The 21,455-nt window shown below is 39.2% G+C and overlaps 1 protein-coding gene across 2 annotated transcripts in view; it reads left to right on the top strand.

Annotated features, from left to right (window-relative positions):
- PLCXD2 (phosphatidylinositol specific phospholipase C X domain containing 2) overlaps positions 1 to 21,455 on the top strand; it is a 65,726-nt gene that overhangs the window by 29,667 nt on the left and 14,604 nt on the right. For both annotated transcript variants that reach the window (XM_004483397.4, XM_058295872.1), the window contains one exon: positions 16,156 to 16,616. In XM_004483397.4, coding sequence (XP_004483454.1) covers positions 16,156 to 16,616 — 461 coding nt within the window. The remainder of the gene's footprint in view (positions 1 to 16,155; positions 16,617 to 21,455) is intronic.

Here is a 21,455-nt window from a genome sequence, read left to right as displayed (position 1 = left end):
CCAAAATTTATACAACCTAAATTTTATTCACAGAAGATATCCCAATGGAGTAATTCTTCACTTTGCTCCTTTCAACGGTCTTTAAAATATCCTGTTCCTCAAACAGCTGTTACTTGATTGAAACAATGATAAAATTATATTTTGTCTCTGCTTTGATATTAAAATCTTAAATTTAAAAATGAGCTCAAAATAATATTTGTCTTTAAGAGAATTTTTGCAGAATATTCTTTTAGACACCTTCTATTGAGATTAGTAAAAATGTTTTTGCTAAGTAGTTAAATAGTGGACTTTTTCAATTCTTTTAAACATACTTTTCCAAGTTGTAATAACAGTTTGAAGTTTTTTAGTGAATCCCAGAAAAGATCATATTCTTAAATTAAATTTGTGTGGGACCCTTTGATTGCACTAGATTAGTTAAGGGTTGTTTTGATTAGATCTTTGTCACTTGATTGGACTAAATCAGTAAGGCATGACCCAGGATGGGTCTCTGTCCTGTTGCTGGGGTCTTAAATAAACTAAGAACTGGAAGCAGAAACATACATAGAGAAAGACAGCTGTCATTTTGACCTTACCATGTGAGAGAGAGGACAGAGAAACTCTGAGGGGCTGAAAGAGAGGCCAAAAGAGAACTGAGAGCCTGAGAAAGAGGCCAAAGGCTGGAATCAGTGGAGAAGACCCAAAGCAAGGAGAAGGTAGAAATCCAGATGGAGACCTGCCATCTTGCCTCACCATGTGGCAGGACCCCTGGATCCAGCAGTCAACCTTTGGTGAGAAAGTATCTCTGATAATGCCTTGATTTGGACATTTTCACAGTCTCTGAACTGTAAGCTTTTACCCTAATAAATTCCTTTTATAAAAGCCAATCCATTTCTGGTACTTTGCATCAGGAGCTTTAACAAATTAGAACACAAGTAAATGAAAGATGTTCTCCCCCTGAGTAAGAGCTGAATCTGATTTCATTTGCAGATGGGCCAGTTTTAGTCTCCATACATACACAAAGGCATGCACATAAATACTTTAGCAACTGAAAACATCCTGAGAGCACATTAGTTCCCAACACCTACAAAGGTTTCACTTTCTATCTAAGCTCATACAATCTAAGCATTTGATGTAACTTCTTGTAAGATTTGTTTTACTAAGGATTCAGGACCTGAATCAAACTCCCACAAGAGTGAATTCATAAGTGTGGGGCTAGCAAAAGCATTTAAATTCCAGGTATATCCAGGCTAGAAGATAGAAAATGTGCTGCATCCATTGCACAGCCATTCTCCCACCAGGCTCGAAGTATACATTAGGACTCCCAGCTTACTACCTGATTGAATGAAAATATCTTCTACAAAAAGGAAAAAGCCTGTGAATACAGTAGGTGAACCCAAGAAGCCTACGAAGCTCATACAACTGAAGAAAAGTAGAAAGCGATAAAGCATTTTGAAAGAGGCAAACAAATGTAAAGTTGGCCATGCTTACATTTCTAAGAACATGCTTCAATATTTTCAATTGTGAAAAAATATGGAAAACTTCTGAAGTACTGTAGGTCTTGGTGTTTGGTGTTTTAAGTACTTTATTATTACTTTGTGTTTTCACTTTACATTTTGCAAAGATTCTTAGTGTGTTTATATAAGTGTTTGGGGATTTTAGTGATGTTTTTGAAAGCTGATAGGGTTCCTGGATGGGTTGGGAAGGGATTGGTGTTTTTTCCCATTTCAAATAATGGATTATAGGCTTTCACTCTCAAATTCTGTTATCCAAGATGTGTTTAGCCATTTTAGATTTTCATCACCTCAAAATGTCCCTTTAGCTATCATTCTCTAGCCCCTTCTTGCCTCTCTCTCCAATGCCCTAAGCCACCACTAATCTACTCTGTTTCTGTGGATTTCCCTATTCTTAACTTTCATATGAAAAGAATCATACAGTATACGATCTTCTGTGTCTGGCTTCTTTCACTTAGCATAATGTTTTCACTTTTGTAGCAAATATCACTACTTTGTTCCTTCTTATGGCCAAATAATATTCCATTATTTGAATAGAACACATTTTTTAGTTATTTGTCCATTGCCATTTGGGTTGTTTCCATGTTTTGGTTATTATGAATTATGCTGCTATGAACAGTTGTATACAATGTTTTGTGTGGACATTAGTTTTCATTTCTCTTAGGTATATGCCAATTGCTGGCTCATCTGGTAACTTTCTGTTTAATCTATTGAGGCACTTGTAACATATATCAAAGCAGTTGAACCATTTTACATTACCATCAGCAGTATATGAGGGTTCTCATTTCACCAAATCCAACATCCACATCATCCAACCTTATTGTTATCTGACTTTTTAATCTAGCCATTTGTATTAGTCAGCCAAAGGCATGATGATGCTAAGGACCAGAAATCTACTGGCTTTTATAAAAAGGGTATTTATTTGGGGTAAAAGCTTACAGTTATAAGGCCCTGAAGAGTTCAGCTCAAGGCTGCTTTCTCACCAAAGTCAGTACCACATGTTGAAGCAAGATGGTAGATGATCTCTGCCTGGTCTCTCCTTCCTTCTTGCTCTTAAGACTCCATGGGGCCAGCTTCTTCTGATCTCAGCTGTAGGCTGGCTTTGGGCTTGTCTCTTAGGGCATCCTTTATCAGTCTTAGCTGCAAACTATCAGGCTAATGGCTCATTTCTCCTCCCAGGGCTGCAGGATCAAAGTTCTCTCCTCTTCCAAGTGTATGGAGCTCTACCTCTTCCTGTGTATCTTCTTTTTGTGAGTGCCCATTTATATCAGCCCACCGATGGGGCAGGGACTTAACCTGAGTCACACCTTACTGATGTGGTCAAACCAAAGGCCCTAAATTTTTTATCAAGTAAACTTAAAATCTTTGAATTTAATATAACCAAAGGGTATCACACCCAGAGGAACAGACCAGTTTACAAACATAATTTTTCTTTTTTTGGAGGATTCATAAATAATATCAAACTGCTATACCATTCTAGTGACTACAAAGTGGTATCTCATTGTGGTTTTGATTTGCATTTTCCTGATGTCTAATGATGCTGCACATCTTTTCACATGCTTATTGACCATTTGTATATTTTCTTTAGAGAAATATCTGTTCAGATTCTTTTCTTGTTCTTTGAGTTGTCTTATTACTGAGTTGCAAGAATTCTTTATATATGGTAGATACAAGTCCCTTATCAGATAGATGATTTTGCAAGTATTTTCTCCCATTTTGTGTTTTCTTCTCACTTTCCTGATGGTGTTCTTTGAAGCACAAAAAAAAATGTTAATTTTGATGATGTTCAGTGTACCTGTGTTTCGTTGTTGCTCACACTTTTGGTGTCAAATCTAAAAATCCTTTACCATATTTTTTCTTCAGAAACCACTTGAGGGTCTAATTTTATCATGTTAAAACTAAAAATTTCAAGAACGTTTTTAGAACTTCCTCTTCTATACTTTTAAATAGTGTAGTTACTGTAGTTATTTATTTCCCAAATTATTGACCTAGGAGTATACTAAAGATAACATAATTTTAATTTCAGTGCCATTAACTTAAATATGTAATACTGTGATCTGAACTTAATCCTTTTGCTGACGATTAAGGGTGTAACTTAAAATAAATCACTTAAACAGCAGACGTCACCTTTCCTAGCTCTAAAGTTAACTGCCACAGCAGATCCCTAAACATAAATACTTAATGAGGTTCCACAACTTTATTTTAAAACCAGAATTTTTTGTTGTTCAGGTAATATCATCCAAATAGAAGACCCAGATTCCTTAATAATAAAATATTATTATTATATTTTTAGCTCTCCTAAGTGCCTACATTAATTAACTTACTTAATCTTCACAACAGACCAGTAAAGTTGGTACTGTTACCACCATTTTACAGATGAGAAAACTGAGACACAGTGTTTTAGTTACACAGCTAGTAATAAGCAGTAGAGCCAGGAGTGTGATCTCAGGTAGCTGGGCTCCAGATCCCATGCTCTTAACGGCTGTGGGACTCTCAGTTTATTCAGTGGTATAGTAATTCACTAAGTTATCTCTCAGGAGTCATCATTTGTAAACTTGTTGCTAAATTGGTATCTTGTAAACTACAGGTCTGGGACTTTGGGGGCTAAGCAGGCTGATTAAAAACTAGCAGGAATTCCTAGCTGATTAAAAAGTAGCAGGAATCTTAAAAGATAACTGGAAAAGAGGGAATTGAGTTGGCTCACGTCCCATGAGTGTCCTGGGTGCAGGGGATGAGAACACAACTTTCCAGACCTGGGTCACCTTATGGATGGGTGTCCAGTGGGAAACAGTTGTTAGGAGCCATTGTGAGATGTGCCGGTGAAGGATAAAAGGAGCCACATGGTCAGAGGTCCAGCCCAAGTCAGATGTCCATTGGCTACCAGCAGGCTCAGTCTAGAGCAGTGTTTCTCAAAATTTATTCTTTATCATCCCCCCTAAGAGGTCATTTTAGACATTTTTGTCCTAGTCACTCCCCATGAAATTTTAATACCACAGGTATCTTGTATAATAATTATATGCCGTTTATATATCTGTGAATTATATGTAAGAAGAGTTTTTTTTTCATGCCCCACCTTTTCCCCTTTGGGGGTGATGTTGCCCTTTGAAAATGCACAGTCTAGAAGCACTAGTACCCTGAGCTGTGAGTAAACCACTTGGTACCAGAGACCCCACCTGGAGGCACCGGATGGGCATCGAGGTCGAAGGGCTCCTCAAAGCTAGAGTAGCACCTAAGGGAGGTGGAGACAAGACAATGGGGATTAGAGATTTTTAAAAATATGTCATGTCAGGAGTTCTTTGACATGGGGTCATTACCCCACCTCCCTAGGTGGCATCCAGGGAGGTGATAAAGAAGTTTCTCTGTCTTTCTCACGTTTTGCTTAACTCTTGTCTCATTCTTCCCTCCTTGGCTATAATTGCCATCTCATCTAATGTGCCATTTTATTGTGATGAAATGTATCATTTCAGGGCATGTGGGCTGAATTCTTTTTGTCTTATTTAGAGACCAGGTTGCCAAGAAGCTTGTTTTAAATTATTTTTAATTAAGTGTTTTTCCAAAAAATGGCTACTACTCCAATTTACAAGAAATGAGTACTGAAAGTGCTTTAACTAAAAACTGCTGTGTGCTCACTTAACATTTCTTAATCCCCCAATAACAAACCTCAGAAAAAATCAAGCAGTAATTGATGTTCCAGGTAAAGAGCAAACTGTGGTTGTCTCTCCCAAAGCCAGTTTATTTCCTCATACCTGGCCTCTTAGATTATCTTGTAACCTACATCTTTCAAGGAGGACATTGCTGTAACACTACAGAAATCTTGATTTTCCCATTCATATTTATCTTCCCTTGTGGTTTTTCTACCACAGTGACTTTATTCTGAACTCTGTAACTCAGTGCACATCCCAAAGGCCCTAATTAACTGAAAGTAACCTCATCTAATCCAGCTAATAGGAGGCATGATGAGGAAAGCAGGGCCTCCTGATATTTATCTTCTCCACTAACAAGCTATGATTATTCAATTGATCAAAGGGCAGGAGGCATTCCGGAAACAAAAGGAATAATGAAGAAAGCTTCTACCATGATATGGGAAAGGCAGTCCATCATTATTTGAAGACCAACCACAGAAGGGATTACTTAGAAGTCAGAGAACGTGTTGAGAAAGGGTGAATTGGCAGTGGATATCAAGCCTGGGTCCACTATAGAATGAACTACTTAAGGAGACTTTCAGGTTTTCCATTCTCAACCCCATGCCAGAGAGATTCCAATTTTTCAGTCAGTCAAGGGTAGGATAATGGGTGCTAAGGTCTTTTAAAAGTTCCCCAAGATGATTTTGATTGCAGCCGAGAATGAGAATCACTGCTTTAGATTACAAAGTGCTTTCACATACATTATCCAGGTATTTGTATACATAGAGGAAAAGAAGCATTGTTAATGTTTTGTCTTTGTTTTTGTTTTTTAAAGATTTATTTTTTACTTATTTTTCCCCCACCCCACCCCATTCCCCCCATTGTCTGCTGTCTGTCCATTCACTGTGTGTTTGTCTGTGTCTGCTTGTATTCTCATTAGGCAGCTCCGGGAACTGATCCTGGGACCTTCCAGAGTGGGAGAGAGATGATTACTCTCGTGTGCCACCTCCGCTCCCTGTTCTGCTATGTCTTCTTATCTTCTCTCCTCTGTGTCTCTTGTTGCATCATCTTGCTGTGCCAGCTCCCTGCACCGGCCAGCACTCCTGCATGAGACAGCATTCCTGCACAGGGTGGCATTTCCGTGTGGGCTGGCACTCCTTGTGAGCCAGCTTGCCCTCATCAGGAGGCCCTGGGCATCGAACCCTGGACCTACCATATGGTAGACAGAAGCCAAATTACTTGAGCCATATCCGTTTCCCCATTGTTAAAGTTTATTGAAATAGGAAATAGGAAAAGAGTAGTAATTGTGAAAATGAAAGACCTCCAGGAAAAAAGAGATTAGTTTCCAGATAATGGGGGGTGGGGGGCGGGGGATCCCTCACCTTTTTAGGACTAATATTAGGGATATGGTCCATGAATATCAGCAATAAGGAGGAGCTTGTATCTCAATATTTTCTGCTCTATATAGAATAATCTTGAGACTTTACAAAATTCCCTGCCAAGAGAAGTCTGAAACTAGTGTTCTAATATTTGATGCCAATTATTAGATCAACTCTATAAATCAGAAATATTGGAGAAGAGGAGAAAAACCTTTTTTGTAGCCAAAGAATGTGGGAAAAAGTCAGATTAATATATCTTTATGCAATTTCTTAATTCAAACTATTTTAAATTCAAAAAATAAAATAACAGAAAAAAGCAGCTTAACAAGTTATGAAAGCATTACTCCTGAAAAGTTCATCTAATTCCAACAAGTAACTCAGTTGTTCCTCTAATGTTCAGAAAGATACACAGATGAAGATAGGTTAATTAAATGACAATCAAGGTCTCTTTACTAATGAAAAAATGAAGAGAAAATATGCTTAATCATATTCATATCCCCCAAAACCAAACCCCATATTCTTTTTTTACCTTTAGCATTAATATAGTACCTTTTTTGCTTTTGCTGCAAAAACATTACATTGTTGTTGTTAACTATAAGTTACCTTGTATTTTCCCCGTGTATTACCATATTAACACCTTGTAGTAGAAAAACATTCCTGTATTATTAACTGCAATACTCATCTACTACCAAAATCATTGTTGTACATTCCATATGTTTATCCTTCAGCTGTCCTTCTTAGACTACTCATCAATCACAATCCTTACGCATTATTGAGAGCTGACTTAGGATCTGTTCGTATACCTTGACAGTGGTCCTAACAGTCTTCAGATAGTAAAAATTAATAATTCTTCAAGTGAAAGTGTCAAGTGAACAACCTGATAATAGGCTGAATGATGAAGTAAAGCCAGCACTGGATTCTCATATTGGGAGGAAGCAAAGAGGTCAAGTTGCAATGAGGCAGAAGAAAAATAAATTGTGATCAGAAAATAGGATATTGAATTTTAAGATTTCAGAAGTGGGTAATGATAAGGCTTAGGTTGTGAACAAGAGAGTAGTGACAGTGATCAAAAAAGTAGAGACTAAGCTGTCATCTGTATAGCAACCAATTTGATGGAGAGAAACAATACATCACATGCAAAAAAAGACATCCTTCCCGTCACAAGTACTTAAAATAAGGAGTTTCAGTTAATCACCTTTCCTCTCTCTGGTTTCTAATAGAAAATGGTCAATAATAGCAATAAAAATAATTCAGCACTTTCTATGTGTCAGTATTGTTCTAAGCAGTTTACATACATTTCCAATATTTACAGCAATTCTGTAACAATAGTTGTGTCCATTTTACAGTCCAGGAAAATTGAGTAAATGTTAAGGAACTTGCTTAAGGTCAGAATTGAAGCTGGAAATCAAACCCATGAAGTCTGGCTATATAAACCATATTCTTAACCATTATCCTAGCTATCTTTCCCATTAATTTGAGATGGATCATAGACCTAAACATGAAAGCTAAAACTATAAAACTTCCAGAAGAAAATGTACAATATTTTCTTGTCATCAGGTTTAGTAAAGATTTCTTAAACTGATATATAAAGCACTAATCATAATAGAAAAAAAATTATAAATTGGAATTCATCAATACAAAAAAACTTCTGCTCATCAAAAGACACCATTAAAGATATAAATAGGCAAGCCTCAGACCCACATTTGCAATATATATATATATAACAAAGGACTTGTATCCACATTATATAAAGAACTCCTCAATTAAAAAACTCAATTTACAAAATGGACTAAAGATTTGAATAGACACTTCACAAAAGAAGATATAAGGATGAACAGTAACCATATTAAAAGTCTCAACACCATTAGGAAAATGCAAATTAAACCACAGTGAAATACCATTTCATTTCCACTAAAATAACTAAGATTAAAAAGACTGGCAACACTGTATGATGGCCAAAATATGAAGCATAAATTGCCAATAGTAGTATAAAATAGTATAATCACTTTGGAAAACTGTTTTTTGGTTGTTTGTTTTTTCTTTTGGTGGGAGAGGGGGGGTACAGGGACAGGGGATTGAACCTGGGACCTCATATACGGGAGGCTGGGTCTCAATCACTGAGCTACATTGGCTCCCCTAAGTTGGCTCCCTCATCTGTTTGCTCATTGTTTGCTTGTTGTTTTGCTTATTGTTTTGCTCATTTGCTTGTTTTAGCTCTTTGTCTTCTTTAGGAGGTACCAGGAACTGAACCTGGGACCTTCCTTGTGGGAGGCAGGTGCTTAACTGCTTGAGCCACATTCCTCCCAGAAAACTGTTTTGAAGTTTGTTTTAAAGTTTGACCTACATCTACCCTATGACCGAGCAACTTCACTCCTAAGTATGTACCTGTGATGGTTAGGCTAATGTGTCAACTCAGCCAGATAATGATACCCAGCAGTTTGGTCACACAAGCACTGGGATCATTGTAAAACAAGAGTATTTTGTGGACTTTAATTATCAATGAGTTGATTGCATAGTTGGCTGGTTACATCTACAATCAACTAAGGAGATTGCCATCAGCAATGAGTGACTACAGATACCTCCTGTCAGTTCTATTTCCCTAGAGAACACAAGAAAATGATTGCAAGAGGGAACAAGGGATCTTTCTAGAAAAAAAAAAAATGTAACATATCTTGATTGGGGCATTTATTACATAGATGATGTATAGATTTGTCAAGACTCATTGAAATGTCCACTTAATATCTACATATCCCTGTGTATAGATTTTAACACAATTTTTTATTTTTTTACTTTAATTTTTTTTTTTTTAATTTGGGAAGCCAAATGTCAACTCTATTAACAAAAGGTCAATAACTCCCTAAAATAGGGTTTTCTGGAATGCTGGATTATAGAACTGGCTGGAATCTTAGTTCATATTTGAGGCTTCCTTTGCCTTCCCTCAAAACCAGACAGTGGAGGAAGAGTTCTGCAAAGCAGATTCCAGATCTGTTTTGCAGTTCCCTGAACGAGGCCCACAGAATTAAAGGTGCAAGGAAGCCACAGATCTGTATCACTCTACAGAACTAAATGTGCAGGGAAGCCACAGATCTGTGCCACTGGCCAGCAGATGCCAAGCTTTCACTGAAGGGATGAGAAAAGGTGGAGGTGAGAACTAGAAGTGTTTACTCCAACATCCGCCAAGGTTCCTGCATCCATTGGAATATGAAAATTATGTTTAAATAGTCTCCCTTCTTAATAATTGACCTCCAAAAACAAATTTGGTAAATCAAGCTAAATCAAGATAAAAAATGTGCTTTTTTTATTTTTCCCTGTTAAAACTGTCTTTTGGTTATTATATACAGAATTAAGGATAGAAATGGAGATAAATAGAACATAAAATGAAATTAAGGGGCATTTGTCAAGGAACAAATGGATTTAAATCAAGTAATTATCTAAAGATTTTCAAATTTTTCTGTCTTCTCAGAGACTTAATGCGAAGGTAACAAGGTAACAATAGAAGAAGCTTTGAAAGGCAGCAGTGACTCATTGCACCAATGGCAGGGTTATTCCTGTCCCCTTTTCTGGGTGCAGTGCTGCCTGACCAAGGCTGTGTACCTTAAGAGAAAAAAGAACCTGTATCCTCTACAACCCCATGGTCTCTAGTGGGAAAATAGAGGAAGACAAAATATGACAAGTTTGCAAATAACTCAAAACTAAAGTCATGAGAAAAACATGAGAAAGATACAAACAGGGGTTCGTGGGTTTTCAAGAGGGACTGAAAACAAGGACATCAGGAAAGACTTCATGGGAAAGGTGACTTTTAATATGGGTTTTGAGGGCTGGGGAAAAACTATAGACAGAGTTGGAGTGAGAGAAGAGTTCAAAAGAAGTGAACAGAGTAGAAAGAAATAAGCCTGTCCATCCTATTGCTTGCCAACAGATGCCTGATGAGTCTGGGAAAAAAATACATTGGAGCCTTATGGAAGAGCAGGGCTCAGAGTATAAACTTGCTTTGGGAGATAGTGGGGAGGAGGAAAATGAAAATGACATAATCAGAACTGTACCTTATGATGATTAATCCAACTTCTTCTGGGTATGAACAAATAAGAGTAGAGAAAGGCAGAATGAAACAACATTAGGGTTCTAGTGACCCTGGTTATATGATAGGTAATGAGGGACAGGATGAGGAGTGGCAGTGAAAGATCAAAGAAAGAGATACATTTGACACCTGTTGCAAAGGTCAAATTTTAAGGTTTGATAATGGGTTGGATGAAGAGGGTAAGTGAGAGAGAAAAATTTAAATAGAATCCAAGGCTTCAAGACTGAGTGGCTGGGTGAATTATTGACAGAAAATCAGGAGAGGCCTTTCTTTGATGGGGATGAGAGAGACAGCATGAGTAGCTGGATTTTGAAAATATGTAATTTGTTGTGTGAGCAGGTCATTGGGTGGATAGTACAGAAGGAAGCTGGAAAATAGATTTGGAACTTAAGAGTCTGGGCTCGAAATGAAGTTTTTGATGTCATCTGAATAATGGTACTGTGGTAAACTGGGGGAATGGATGAAGTCTCTGAAGTTGGGAAAAGGAAGAGACTAGAGAATAGACTCTTGGAGAACTTTTTTAAATATACTTTTTTATTTTTTTTCTTTAAAATAAAGTTAGATTACATAAATGTTACACAAAAAATTATAGGGGATTCCCATAGGCCCCGCTCCCTAGCCTTCCCACATTTTCCCACTTCAACAACATCCTTCATTAGTGTGGTACATTTACCACAATTGATAAACACATCTTGGAACATTGCCACTAGTGATGATTATAGTTTACATTCTCTCCGGCACATTTTTGCAAATTATTATAAGATATATAGCAGGAGGGGGGAAGGGGAGAGAAATAAATTAATAAATCTTTTAAAAAACAAAAACAAGATATATAATAGCCTGTATCTGTCATTGCATTGTCATTCAGGATAATTCCCAAGTCCCAAAAATGCCCCCAAATTATACCTATTTTTCACTTTCCCCCCCCTCAGAACTTCAGTGTCCCCTCCCTCCACATCCATGATAAAAGTTCTTCCATTACTAGAATCACCAAACAGTGATCAACAACTGTTAGAACAACTGTTAGTTAGAGTTAGTCAACTCTAGTCCATCGTCCATTCCCCAATCCTGAGGATTCTGTGATGGTGATACCCCCTCTACCTCTAATTGAGAGGGGGCTGTGATCCCATGGAGGGATGGATGGGACTTTGTTGCTTGCAGTTGCAGCCTCTCTCTGTTCCTTGAAATGGTCATTGTCAGTAATCATCTCCTTGTTAGTTGTCCTGGGTGAGTCCAATGAACTGGAGAGTAGGTGTTGCAACTCTGTTGAGATTCAGGGCCCAACTGGCACATGGACTGCCCAAAGATTTCAGTCTCTTGGCCATAAGAACTATCAACTCTAGTACTAACTATAGGTTCAAATCAAGAGGCAACAGAGCCATGTGTAGGGAAAATAAAACTGAATCCAATTCTATTACTGGGGAGCTTAAATTCTGAAGTAGGGCTCACTGGACAGGCACCAAACTCCTGAGCTGTCTACCCTGCCTAGAGTGTCTGGATGTCTCCAGAGCCCTTAAATATCAAATAGCAGGACCCCAGCTAGTTAAGGTACTATTTATTTTGGTAGTCAATGAGATCCTGCTAAGACATGTATAAGCATAACCTCTGACTTACTTTGAAGTCTCTTATCTGTATAAACTCATTTGTCTTTACCCTAGAAAATTTCAGAAAAGAGGTACCTCTAGAACCCTCATGGAAGCCAACAAGCCCATTTGTATTTGTTGCTTAGAGAGTTGTCAGGATTGAGAGAAGCAATAGAAGAATAGGTGGTGGGCTTAGATGGTAGGAGAGTAAACCAGAGGAGGCCAAGGCAGCAGGCTTGGCTTATGCTTTTAAGAATTTGGCAGCAAAGAAGAGAGAGAGGTCAGTACCCTGAAAGGGTGAGACCTTTAAGGGAGAGCATTTTGTTTGTTCTAAGACAAAGGGGTACCACTTAAATCTGTTTTAGACAGAGATAGAGGAACCAGTAGAGGGGTTATGTGAAGATGCCCAGTCACTGTCTGGAAGAGAAAAAAGCCTTGGAGCCCTTTAGTAGCAGAAAGAACACTTTCAATGGCAGAAATCACAGCAGGTTAAGGTTCTTAACTGTCTTCTAAGTCTATCATAAAACAAACCAGAACACTTGCAACTGCTGTCCCTAACAACTCCCATGCAGCAATTCTGGAGAATAGGGCCAGTGGAGCAGGGCTTTTTCTCTTCTGCAGAATGGATGAACTGAACTTAATTCATAATGATGTGGGCTATGGGTGGGAGGCTCTTTGTCTCTTCGGAGATAACCTTAACCTAGGCTGTCTGTCCTGACTTGTGGGTGTGGGGATGGTGAGAGGCTACAGTTCTGCCCTTGGTAACCATGGCAACGACTCCAGTCCCAGGAAACAGTTTATCAATGCAAACTCTATAGACTTTGAATATTCAGGGGAAATGCAAACCAAATGTGCTAGAAGCTTATCTAAAATGTATGAAGTCCATGCTAAAAGCTTACCTAAGATGTAGAAGATATATGCTAATTCAAGCCTATTAAGAACTGAAACAAAAGAACCATTTGGCCTTTCCTCTCGTTATAAAAGGGACTCAAAAATCTTGTTCGGGGCTTGGGATTGAAACAGAAAGCCAGCCGTCAATAAACCATTTTTCCTTCTCAAAATCATTCCTGAGTCCTGGCCTTTCTATACGCAAATAATTGAACCTCTCTCAAATTCTACAACAGTATATCCCAGGGCAGAGGGGAGAATTTCCCTCACACTAGACTGTATTTAAAGATTCAAAAAACTACCCAGGGGGTGTGGGGAGAAGAAAAGAGAAAGCTTTGATAAGTACTATTTACAGATTGCATGACTTAGAAATATCTATGTGCAGAAGAGGAGAAGGGATTTTTAGTCTGTTTTTCCAAAAAGAAATAGTTAAATGTATTTAAGTACTTGAATGCTATTTCACTCATTCTATATGCAGCAAACACTTCCTGGGAAAAAAGTAAATAGAAAGGTGAAAAGTATTAATAGTGGTTACCAAGCGATATTGGCCTTGACTGCTGTAGCTTAGGTAGGACAGCCACTATTAAACATTTCAGCAAACCATCTGCTCCATTGTCCTGCCCTGTCCTGTATGAGGAGGAGCGGTTCTGGGCACAGGCTGTCAGAAAGGATCTGCAGGGCCCAGGAAATGAAAGAGGGAGTGAAGAGGTGAGGAGAGACCGTGTGTTCCCAGGGAATGAGCAAGCCCTTCCTCTGAGGGATGAACAAGGCACCATGAGAGCCCCTGTGTATTCAGAATGGTCCCTGGGGTCCTGTCACTGTCACATTTCTGCACAGGCCACAGACTCAGAGAAATGTTGGAGGTTGTTAGCACATTTCCCTCTAGAAATGAATTGGGCTCAGCACCAACAAGACAACCCCAGAGGGGATGCCTCTCTCCTCAGTGCTTGGATAATGCCTATTTCCTAATGCCCAGGGAAGAATTAAGTTCAATATGTGCTTCGCAGTATAGTACACACTCAATCCTGAACAGCTGGGCTGGTAATGCAATTTAAGAAGAGAAAACTGGCTGTTCACCTTCTACATATAATTTATTCATCATAAATTTCACAGTGAGGAGGTATAAAAATTTCCTGTTTTGTACAGCCCAAGGAAGCAGAGCATTAGGGAAGCATCCAGTGAGTCTCATTAACAGAGATAACCAATGTGGAAAATCCAGGGGGACTTGCTCCACATTTCCATAAGTAAAGGCATTTTTTTTTACCGGAAGTATGCTGGTAATTTTCTCAGTTGCAAAATTCACTTTGCTTAAGGACCAATAAACATATTTTTCAATATCTTCCATGTTCTGGATGCTAAATTTTAAAAAAAAGCATCGTCTTTCACCTTTTTTGCTTTTTCACTTTATTTCTAAAAAGAAATAAATCTATCATTGAATGATTTATTTTCAAGAAAATGGAAATAGTATAACATAAAACAGAATTATTAGGAATTCTATATTATGTATGAAATGCCTACTCTAAAATTTAGTTAAAAGGGTAGCTGGTGACAATTGACTAGTATAAATATAAGAAGTTTGATCTTATATAGATGGTAGGGGCAAAAACAAGATTAGTAGTATAAGAACAGGGCTTTTTCCTTCTAGATTTTGCTTGCAAAGTATAGCTACCTATGTGGAGTCCCATAGTCTAAGAGCTACTCACAGAGCTAACCAAATTAACCTGTCACTTGAGTTACTGGATAATAAGTATAAAAATGAGGAAGTGGATGTGGCTCAACTGATAGAGCTTCCGCCTACCATATGGGAGGACCTGGGTTCAATCCCTGGGGCATCCAGGTGAAAAAGAAGAGAAAGCATGCTCACGCAGCAAGCCAGTGCCTGCGTGGTGAGCCAGTGCCCCGTGCAAGTGAGTCATACAGCAAAATAATGACACATCAAAAGAGAGACAAGGGGAGAGTCAAGGTGAAGCTCAGCAGAAACCATGAACTGAGGTGGCTCAATTGACAGGGAACCTCTCTCCCATCAGAGGTCTCCAGGATCAAATCCCAGTGAATCCTAGAGGAGAGAAAATAAGAGAAGACAACACAAACAGCAAAAACAGCAGGGTGGGAGGAGGAGAAGGGAGAAAGGAGGAGAAGGGAGAAAATAAAAATAAAAATAAATAATTATTTTTAAAAAGTATAATAATGTCTAACATTGGATAGAAACCAATGGCAAAATGAAAGATGTTTGTTAAAAATGATTTTCACTTTAAAAGTCATTACTGTTGAAATATATTTTATACTCTAGTTAGAAATTTGTCAATTGTCGATTGTGACCACCTCTACATTATAAAAATAAGATAATCACAGTGTCTAGAAGAATACTTAACCCTCTTGTTCTTTAGGGCAGAGGAATGAATTTACATCATTTAATAGCAGTTTCAGCTCTTTAAGATAGGAGTTCAAAAAGAGGGCCATATAAGTAACCTTTAAACCCTTCACAATGATTACCTGATTTGTCAAGAAATCATTCCCACAGACCCAGATTTTTTGGTGTATATGATAGTATAAAAAGAAGGCAATTTTTAAAAATTCTGCCTTCTCATCTAAATAGATAAGCATTTATCAAGATAGACACTTCATTTTCATATCCTTTGTTTCAAAGTGGATCTGCCACAGTTAAGTATTCTTCTATTTATGTGAGACACTTCAGCAACTTCCAGTTTATATCTATTAGGGATATTCTTCAGCGAACATCTTTGTTTTTTCGAATATTAGATTTAATTTCCTCAATTGCTTTCCTGAAATTAAATTACTAGATCAAAGCGTATGAATATTTTAAAGCTCCTGTTTCCAAGCATATTTCTACATAGCTTTCCAAACGGGATTTTATTAATTTAACTTACATCAGCAATATATGGGAATTATAGTATCATCCTCCCTTTAACAAGCTGCTCATTAGACTACAATGCTTTTATTTTGTTTATTTCTTCTAACAAGCTTGAAATTTTGGCAAATGTTGATTTACAATTTTTTTGTGCATATTGTGTCTTAATATCTTTTTGTTTTCTTGGCAATTGGCTTATCTTTCCCAGCTCCAGACTCAACTACTTTCCCCACATTTTTGTATAGGCTCTCATGATTCATTCAGCTACTGGGTAGATGAAAAGTCTCCTGTTGGACCTGACCAAACCCCAGCTATTAAACGCCTTGCCAGAATCTCCTTGGTGAAGAAGCTGATGAAAAAGTGGTCAGTGACGCAGAACCTGACATTTCGAGAACAGCTGGAGGCTGGAATCCGCTACTTCGACTTGCGTGTGTCTTCCAAACCGGGGGACACCGACCAGGAGATCTACTTCATCCATGGACTTTTTGGTATCAAGGTCTCAGATGGACTGATGGAGATTGACTCTTTTCTTACACAGCACCCCCAAGAGATTGTCTTCCTGGATTTCAACCACTTCTATGCCATGGATGAGGCCCACCACAAATGCCTCATCCTCAGGATCCAGGAGGCCTTTGGAAACAAGCTGTGCCCAGCCTGCAGTGTGGAGAGTGTGACACTGCAAGCCCTGTGGGAGAAGAAGGGCCAGGTAGGAGGGAAACACAGATGTGCTTCCAAGGCCAAGAGCTAAACTCTTTCTGCTTTTTCTATAGCCCTACCTGTGAGACAGCTCAGTCCAGGACACTCAGGCTACAAGGCATACATTTCTTAGACTATTAAACCTATGCAAACTGGTTCCTGGGCTCTAGGATAGCTTCTAGGGCTCTCCTGGGCTGATACCTGCCAAATATTTAAAGCTTCTTTGGCAATCAGCTTGACATCTAAGTTGACAGGATGGCCTGGCCAGGCCCAGCCCGAGGGAAAGTTGTGAATTGGGACCAGTTACCCATGACCATTCTCCTCAGTCCCGTAAGGTACATTTTTATTCTCCTAGTTCCCCTCAAGAGTAGTCTTTTCTATCTTGCTTTCAACTCAATGTCAAATAACCCTTGCCAAGGTATTAATTGATAGGTAAAGCATTAGATGCCAAAGGCATATGGAATGATTTGTCTCAGGGTTGTTAACATTTTTAAAGGGTCTTCTTCATAGAATTTGGATCTAGGGGGAGAGAGTTAGGGAAGGAGGAACCCTCTGAAGGGAGGCCAGGCCAAGACAGCATTGGGAAAGGAAATGTAGGCCTCAGATATATTCTTCTCTGATCCCAAAGAATGGTAGAGTGTAAGGGAGAACAGCTTCAGGCAAGGCCATCCTCCAATTTAGACTCTCTTTAAAAATAAAAAGTTAAAAACATTTTTTAGAGGCAAGTACCTTTCATTAAAAGTTGCTCATTGCTTATAGATGCAAAGCCAAAACATCTTAAGGAGGCAAATAATTTTGAACTCAGGGAGGAGCTTTGGTAGTACTAGAAAAACCCATATAGTTTAAATATTGAGCCATTGTACTGAACCTTTGTAACCAAGGATTAAGAATTACATAGATGCCTTTATATTACAGAAAATAGCAAAAGGTTAATATCTGAAATTGCTGAAACTGGCTAGATTTAGCCCACACTTGCTATTAAGAAGGTCATTCTAAACAGGTCTCATTCCTGTTTAGGGCTACACAAAACTAAGCCTCTCCCTTGTGCATACTTGCTTATGTGATGGGAATTCTAGACTGGACTTACCTATGTTTCTGGTTAACCACTCCACCCTCCTGTTTGATACCCTTATGGAAAACGTTGTGACTGGCCTCTACTCTGTACTTTCCTATCCCAGAACCTTGATCTCTGATAATGATTGTAACTCACCCTGGTCTGGTACACACCCCACCATGGTCAGCCCCTTAATGTCTGTTACTGAAGGAACCTGTGTCCAGCTCCACCCAACTATTGATTAACATCCCCATGGTATAAAATATTAGAATTTCTGCAGTTGGAGGAGGCTGATTTGAGATTGTTCATCTCCATTTTCCCACTGACAGATAAATCCTCTTTTCCTTCCTAGTCTAGTTCATTGTGTCTGTCTAGTCTGCACTGCCGAGCAAATGAACCAACCAAAGATTACCCAGCCTCTCTTTAGGACCACCCCTCTCCTCAGAGGTGTCAGGCCCGCTCCTGCTCTAGGGCCTTTGCACTGCCTAGCAAAGCTCTTCCCTCAAGTATCCACATGGTTAATTCCCTCGAATGTCATATTTTCAACAAGGGCTATTCTGGTCAAGTTATTAAAAATCGCAAACCCACCCCCACAGTCCCAAACTCGTAATTCTCCCTTACCATGCAACTTTTTTCTTTTTCCATAACTCTTGTTTTCTAGCATTATATATATTTATTATGTTTGTTATTTACTATCTGTCTCCCTCCACCTGAATGAAAGCTCTATTAGGATAAGGATCTTTGTTTATTTACTAATGTATCCCATGCACTTGACACATATTGGTGTTCCATAAATATTTGCAAGTGAATGGCTTTTAATTCATTATACCTGATCTTTAAGGAAAATTGAAGGGGGCGGATTAGACAGACACACCAAACTAGGCTAGGAAGGAAAAAAGCATTTATTTGCCTGCGGGAGAACAGAGATGAACAATCTCAAATCAACCTCCTCCAACTGCAGAAATTCTAATATTTTATACCATGGGGATTTTAATCAGTAATTGGACTGGAGCTGGACACAGGTTCCTTCATTAACAGACATTAAGGGGCTGACCATGGTGGGGTGTGTACCAGACCAGGGTGAGTTACAATCATTATCAGAGACCAAGGTCCTAGGATAGGAAAGTACAGGGTAGAGGCCAGTCACAAGGTTTTCCATAAGGGTATCAAACAGGAGGGTAGAGTGGTTAACCAAAAGCATAGGTAAGTCCAGTCTAGAATTCCCATCACATAAGCAAGTATGCACAAGGGAGAGGCTTAGTTTTGTGTAGCCCTAAACAGGAATGAGACCTGTTTAGAATGACCATCATAATAAGGCTAAATCCAGCCAGTCTCAGCAATTCAGATATTAACCTTTTTTTAAAGATACATAGATCACACAAAATGTTACATTAAAAAATATAAGAGGTTCCCATATACCCCCACCCCCATATAATCCTTAATCCTTGGCTACAAAGGCTCAGTACAATGCCTCAATATTTAAGCTTTATGGGTTTTTCTAGTACAAGTACTAGTCTGGTGGGGATGGAGAGCAGGTGAAGACAGAACAGTAGGAAGAGTTCAGAGACTTAAAGGGTGGCCAGATTACATGGCCATGTGGGCATTGTAAGGACTTGGGCTTACACAGTGAGTGAGGGGGGATTCCTGGGAGGGTGGATCACAGTGGTGGCTAGATCTGACCTACTTTAACGGGATCCCTCTGGGTGCTGTAGTAGGAACAGACCAGGGGAATGGTGAGTCAGCACAAGTAGGGGAACCATTTATTTATGGGACCTGGCTTAGCTATGTTTTAACAGATCTAAAATTTAACTCGTAAGTCTCTGTGGTGTCCCCTCTACTGGGATAGTCCATACTGCTGGTTACAATTTAAAAATTTATTGTCTTATGAGCTACTGTATGTGTAGACCCCCTCCCCCACGAATTTTATTACTACAGTTTAATAACAAAAAGAGTACTGCCATTCAGTCAAATTTCATTTATTCAATATGCAGTTACAGCACAGCTCCCAGGTACGTATTTGTCCATTAGTGGCTATGGGTTTTGAGGGTACAAGGAATTAGATGATGTAATCTACATCTTGACATTATTTAGAATCTTAACAAGAAGGTTATAATACATACCACTAATTACAAAACAACAGACACACAATTGCAAGACAAAATTGCCTCAATCTCTCTGTGCTATATGAAGAAAAGACATTTTATAATGAATAAATTGAAAAGTAGACCACTATATAAATCTGCAACCTGGGAGCCCCAGTAAAGGAGTGATGAGAATAAAAGGAAGTCAATCAAGGAACAGTTCCTGGAGAAAATGAGGTTTTTTTAATCTGAGTTTCAAGAGAAAAACATGAACTGCTGAACTGGAGGGGAGATTTCAGAGAAAAATACCACAAAGAGAGGTGGGGAGGAAGATACAAAACTCGGACCCTAGAAAGAGTTACTGGCCCTAAAATCCCCTAAAATAACACCTGGTTGGATAGGCCAACCTCCCACCAGAAACAGAAATTCTTCCTGTAACCTCAGGATCAGATTGCTCAAGAGGGCTCCTAAGGAAAGGTATAAAGCCTTTTCATAAGTTGTGCTCTGTGCCCCTTTTCCAGGGCAGGGTGAAGGACAGCTCTGCCTCCTTGTGTGCTGACTCTCGGCCCAGTGGCCAGGCAGCATGGGAAAGCGGTCTGACAAGCCCCATTGCAGGGTCTCCCGGCCTCCTGACTCTCCTGCGTTGCACTTCACAGGCCAGCTTCGCTCACCCTTGGGTGCTGGAGGCTTCCTCCCCCGGCTCCCGGGCAATCTGCTTATGATGAGCCTGTGATTAACCTCATTAACACATGTGTCTCCCACAGACATCACTAGCAGTCAGTCAGACATTACTCAAAACCATTAGAAACAACAACTCTTGCCCTGTTGAGTGTCCCGTGCCTGGCACTCCCCTGCTCTAGGCCTTCATGAGCTGTTAGTCAAGTGCCTTAGTCGTGAGCTAAACGCACCCCGGAAACAGGACGGATGTGTCAGAGCACAGGTTCTTGAGTGCCTGCAGGATTATGGTCTCAGGCCAGCTATCTGAGGATTGTAGTCCAAGGAGTGTAAACACGCAGGCTGGACATTCCTCCAGGAAGAGATCACTGTTGCCCATGAGGCAAAAAAAAAAAAAAAAAAAAAATGGTGTTACTTCTAGAAGCCTATGCAGCGGAGCTCTGATTTGGGACAATCAAAACAGCAATTCCAGGTCCCTCAGCTGCCTCCCAGAAACTAATTAATGCTGTGGATGTGGTTTGCTAATTATTTTTAAAATCATCACCATTCTGAGAGGTCTCACAGGAGCCGCATCGCATCGCCTCTGTGACATCTCCAACTCAAGAACCACACTCTGTCCCTTTCCCAGGAATGGCAATTTCATCCAGAGTAAGCAATGCACAATTGGAAATCTGTTTATTCCCAAATTCTTTCAATGTCTTTATCTCAACTCTAAGAGCTAAGAGTGTTGTGAGCAGAAACTATAACTTCTAGACAAAAAGGGATTCTCAACCTGAGGTCTACCATTTCCCAAGGCATGTGTATGGATAAAATTTTAAAATTTACATGTTTATTTTCACTAACCTCTAACTGAAAATTAGCATACCTATCCATTCAGAGTGCAGGGAGTAACCCACAGCAGTATTACCCCACCTGTGACTTTGTCACAGCTATTTCCATATTCGATATCTAAAAATATCATTTACACTCATCCCCAGCTCAAAATTATGGAACTTAGTAGACCCACAGCAAATCTTGTTGTAACAATGCAGATGCATTG

This window comes from Dasypus novemcinctus, chromosome 4 (genome assembly GCF_030445035.2).
Source record: "Dasypus novemcinctus isolate mDasNov1 chromosome 4, mDasNov1.1.hap2, whole genome shotgun sequence".
Lineage (NCBI taxonomy): Eukaryota > Metazoa > Chordata > Mammalia > Cingulata > Dasypodidae > Dasypus > Dasypus novemcinctus.
Note: the sequence above shows the minus strand (reverse complement) of the source record. Positions and strands in the feature narration are given on the sequence as shown.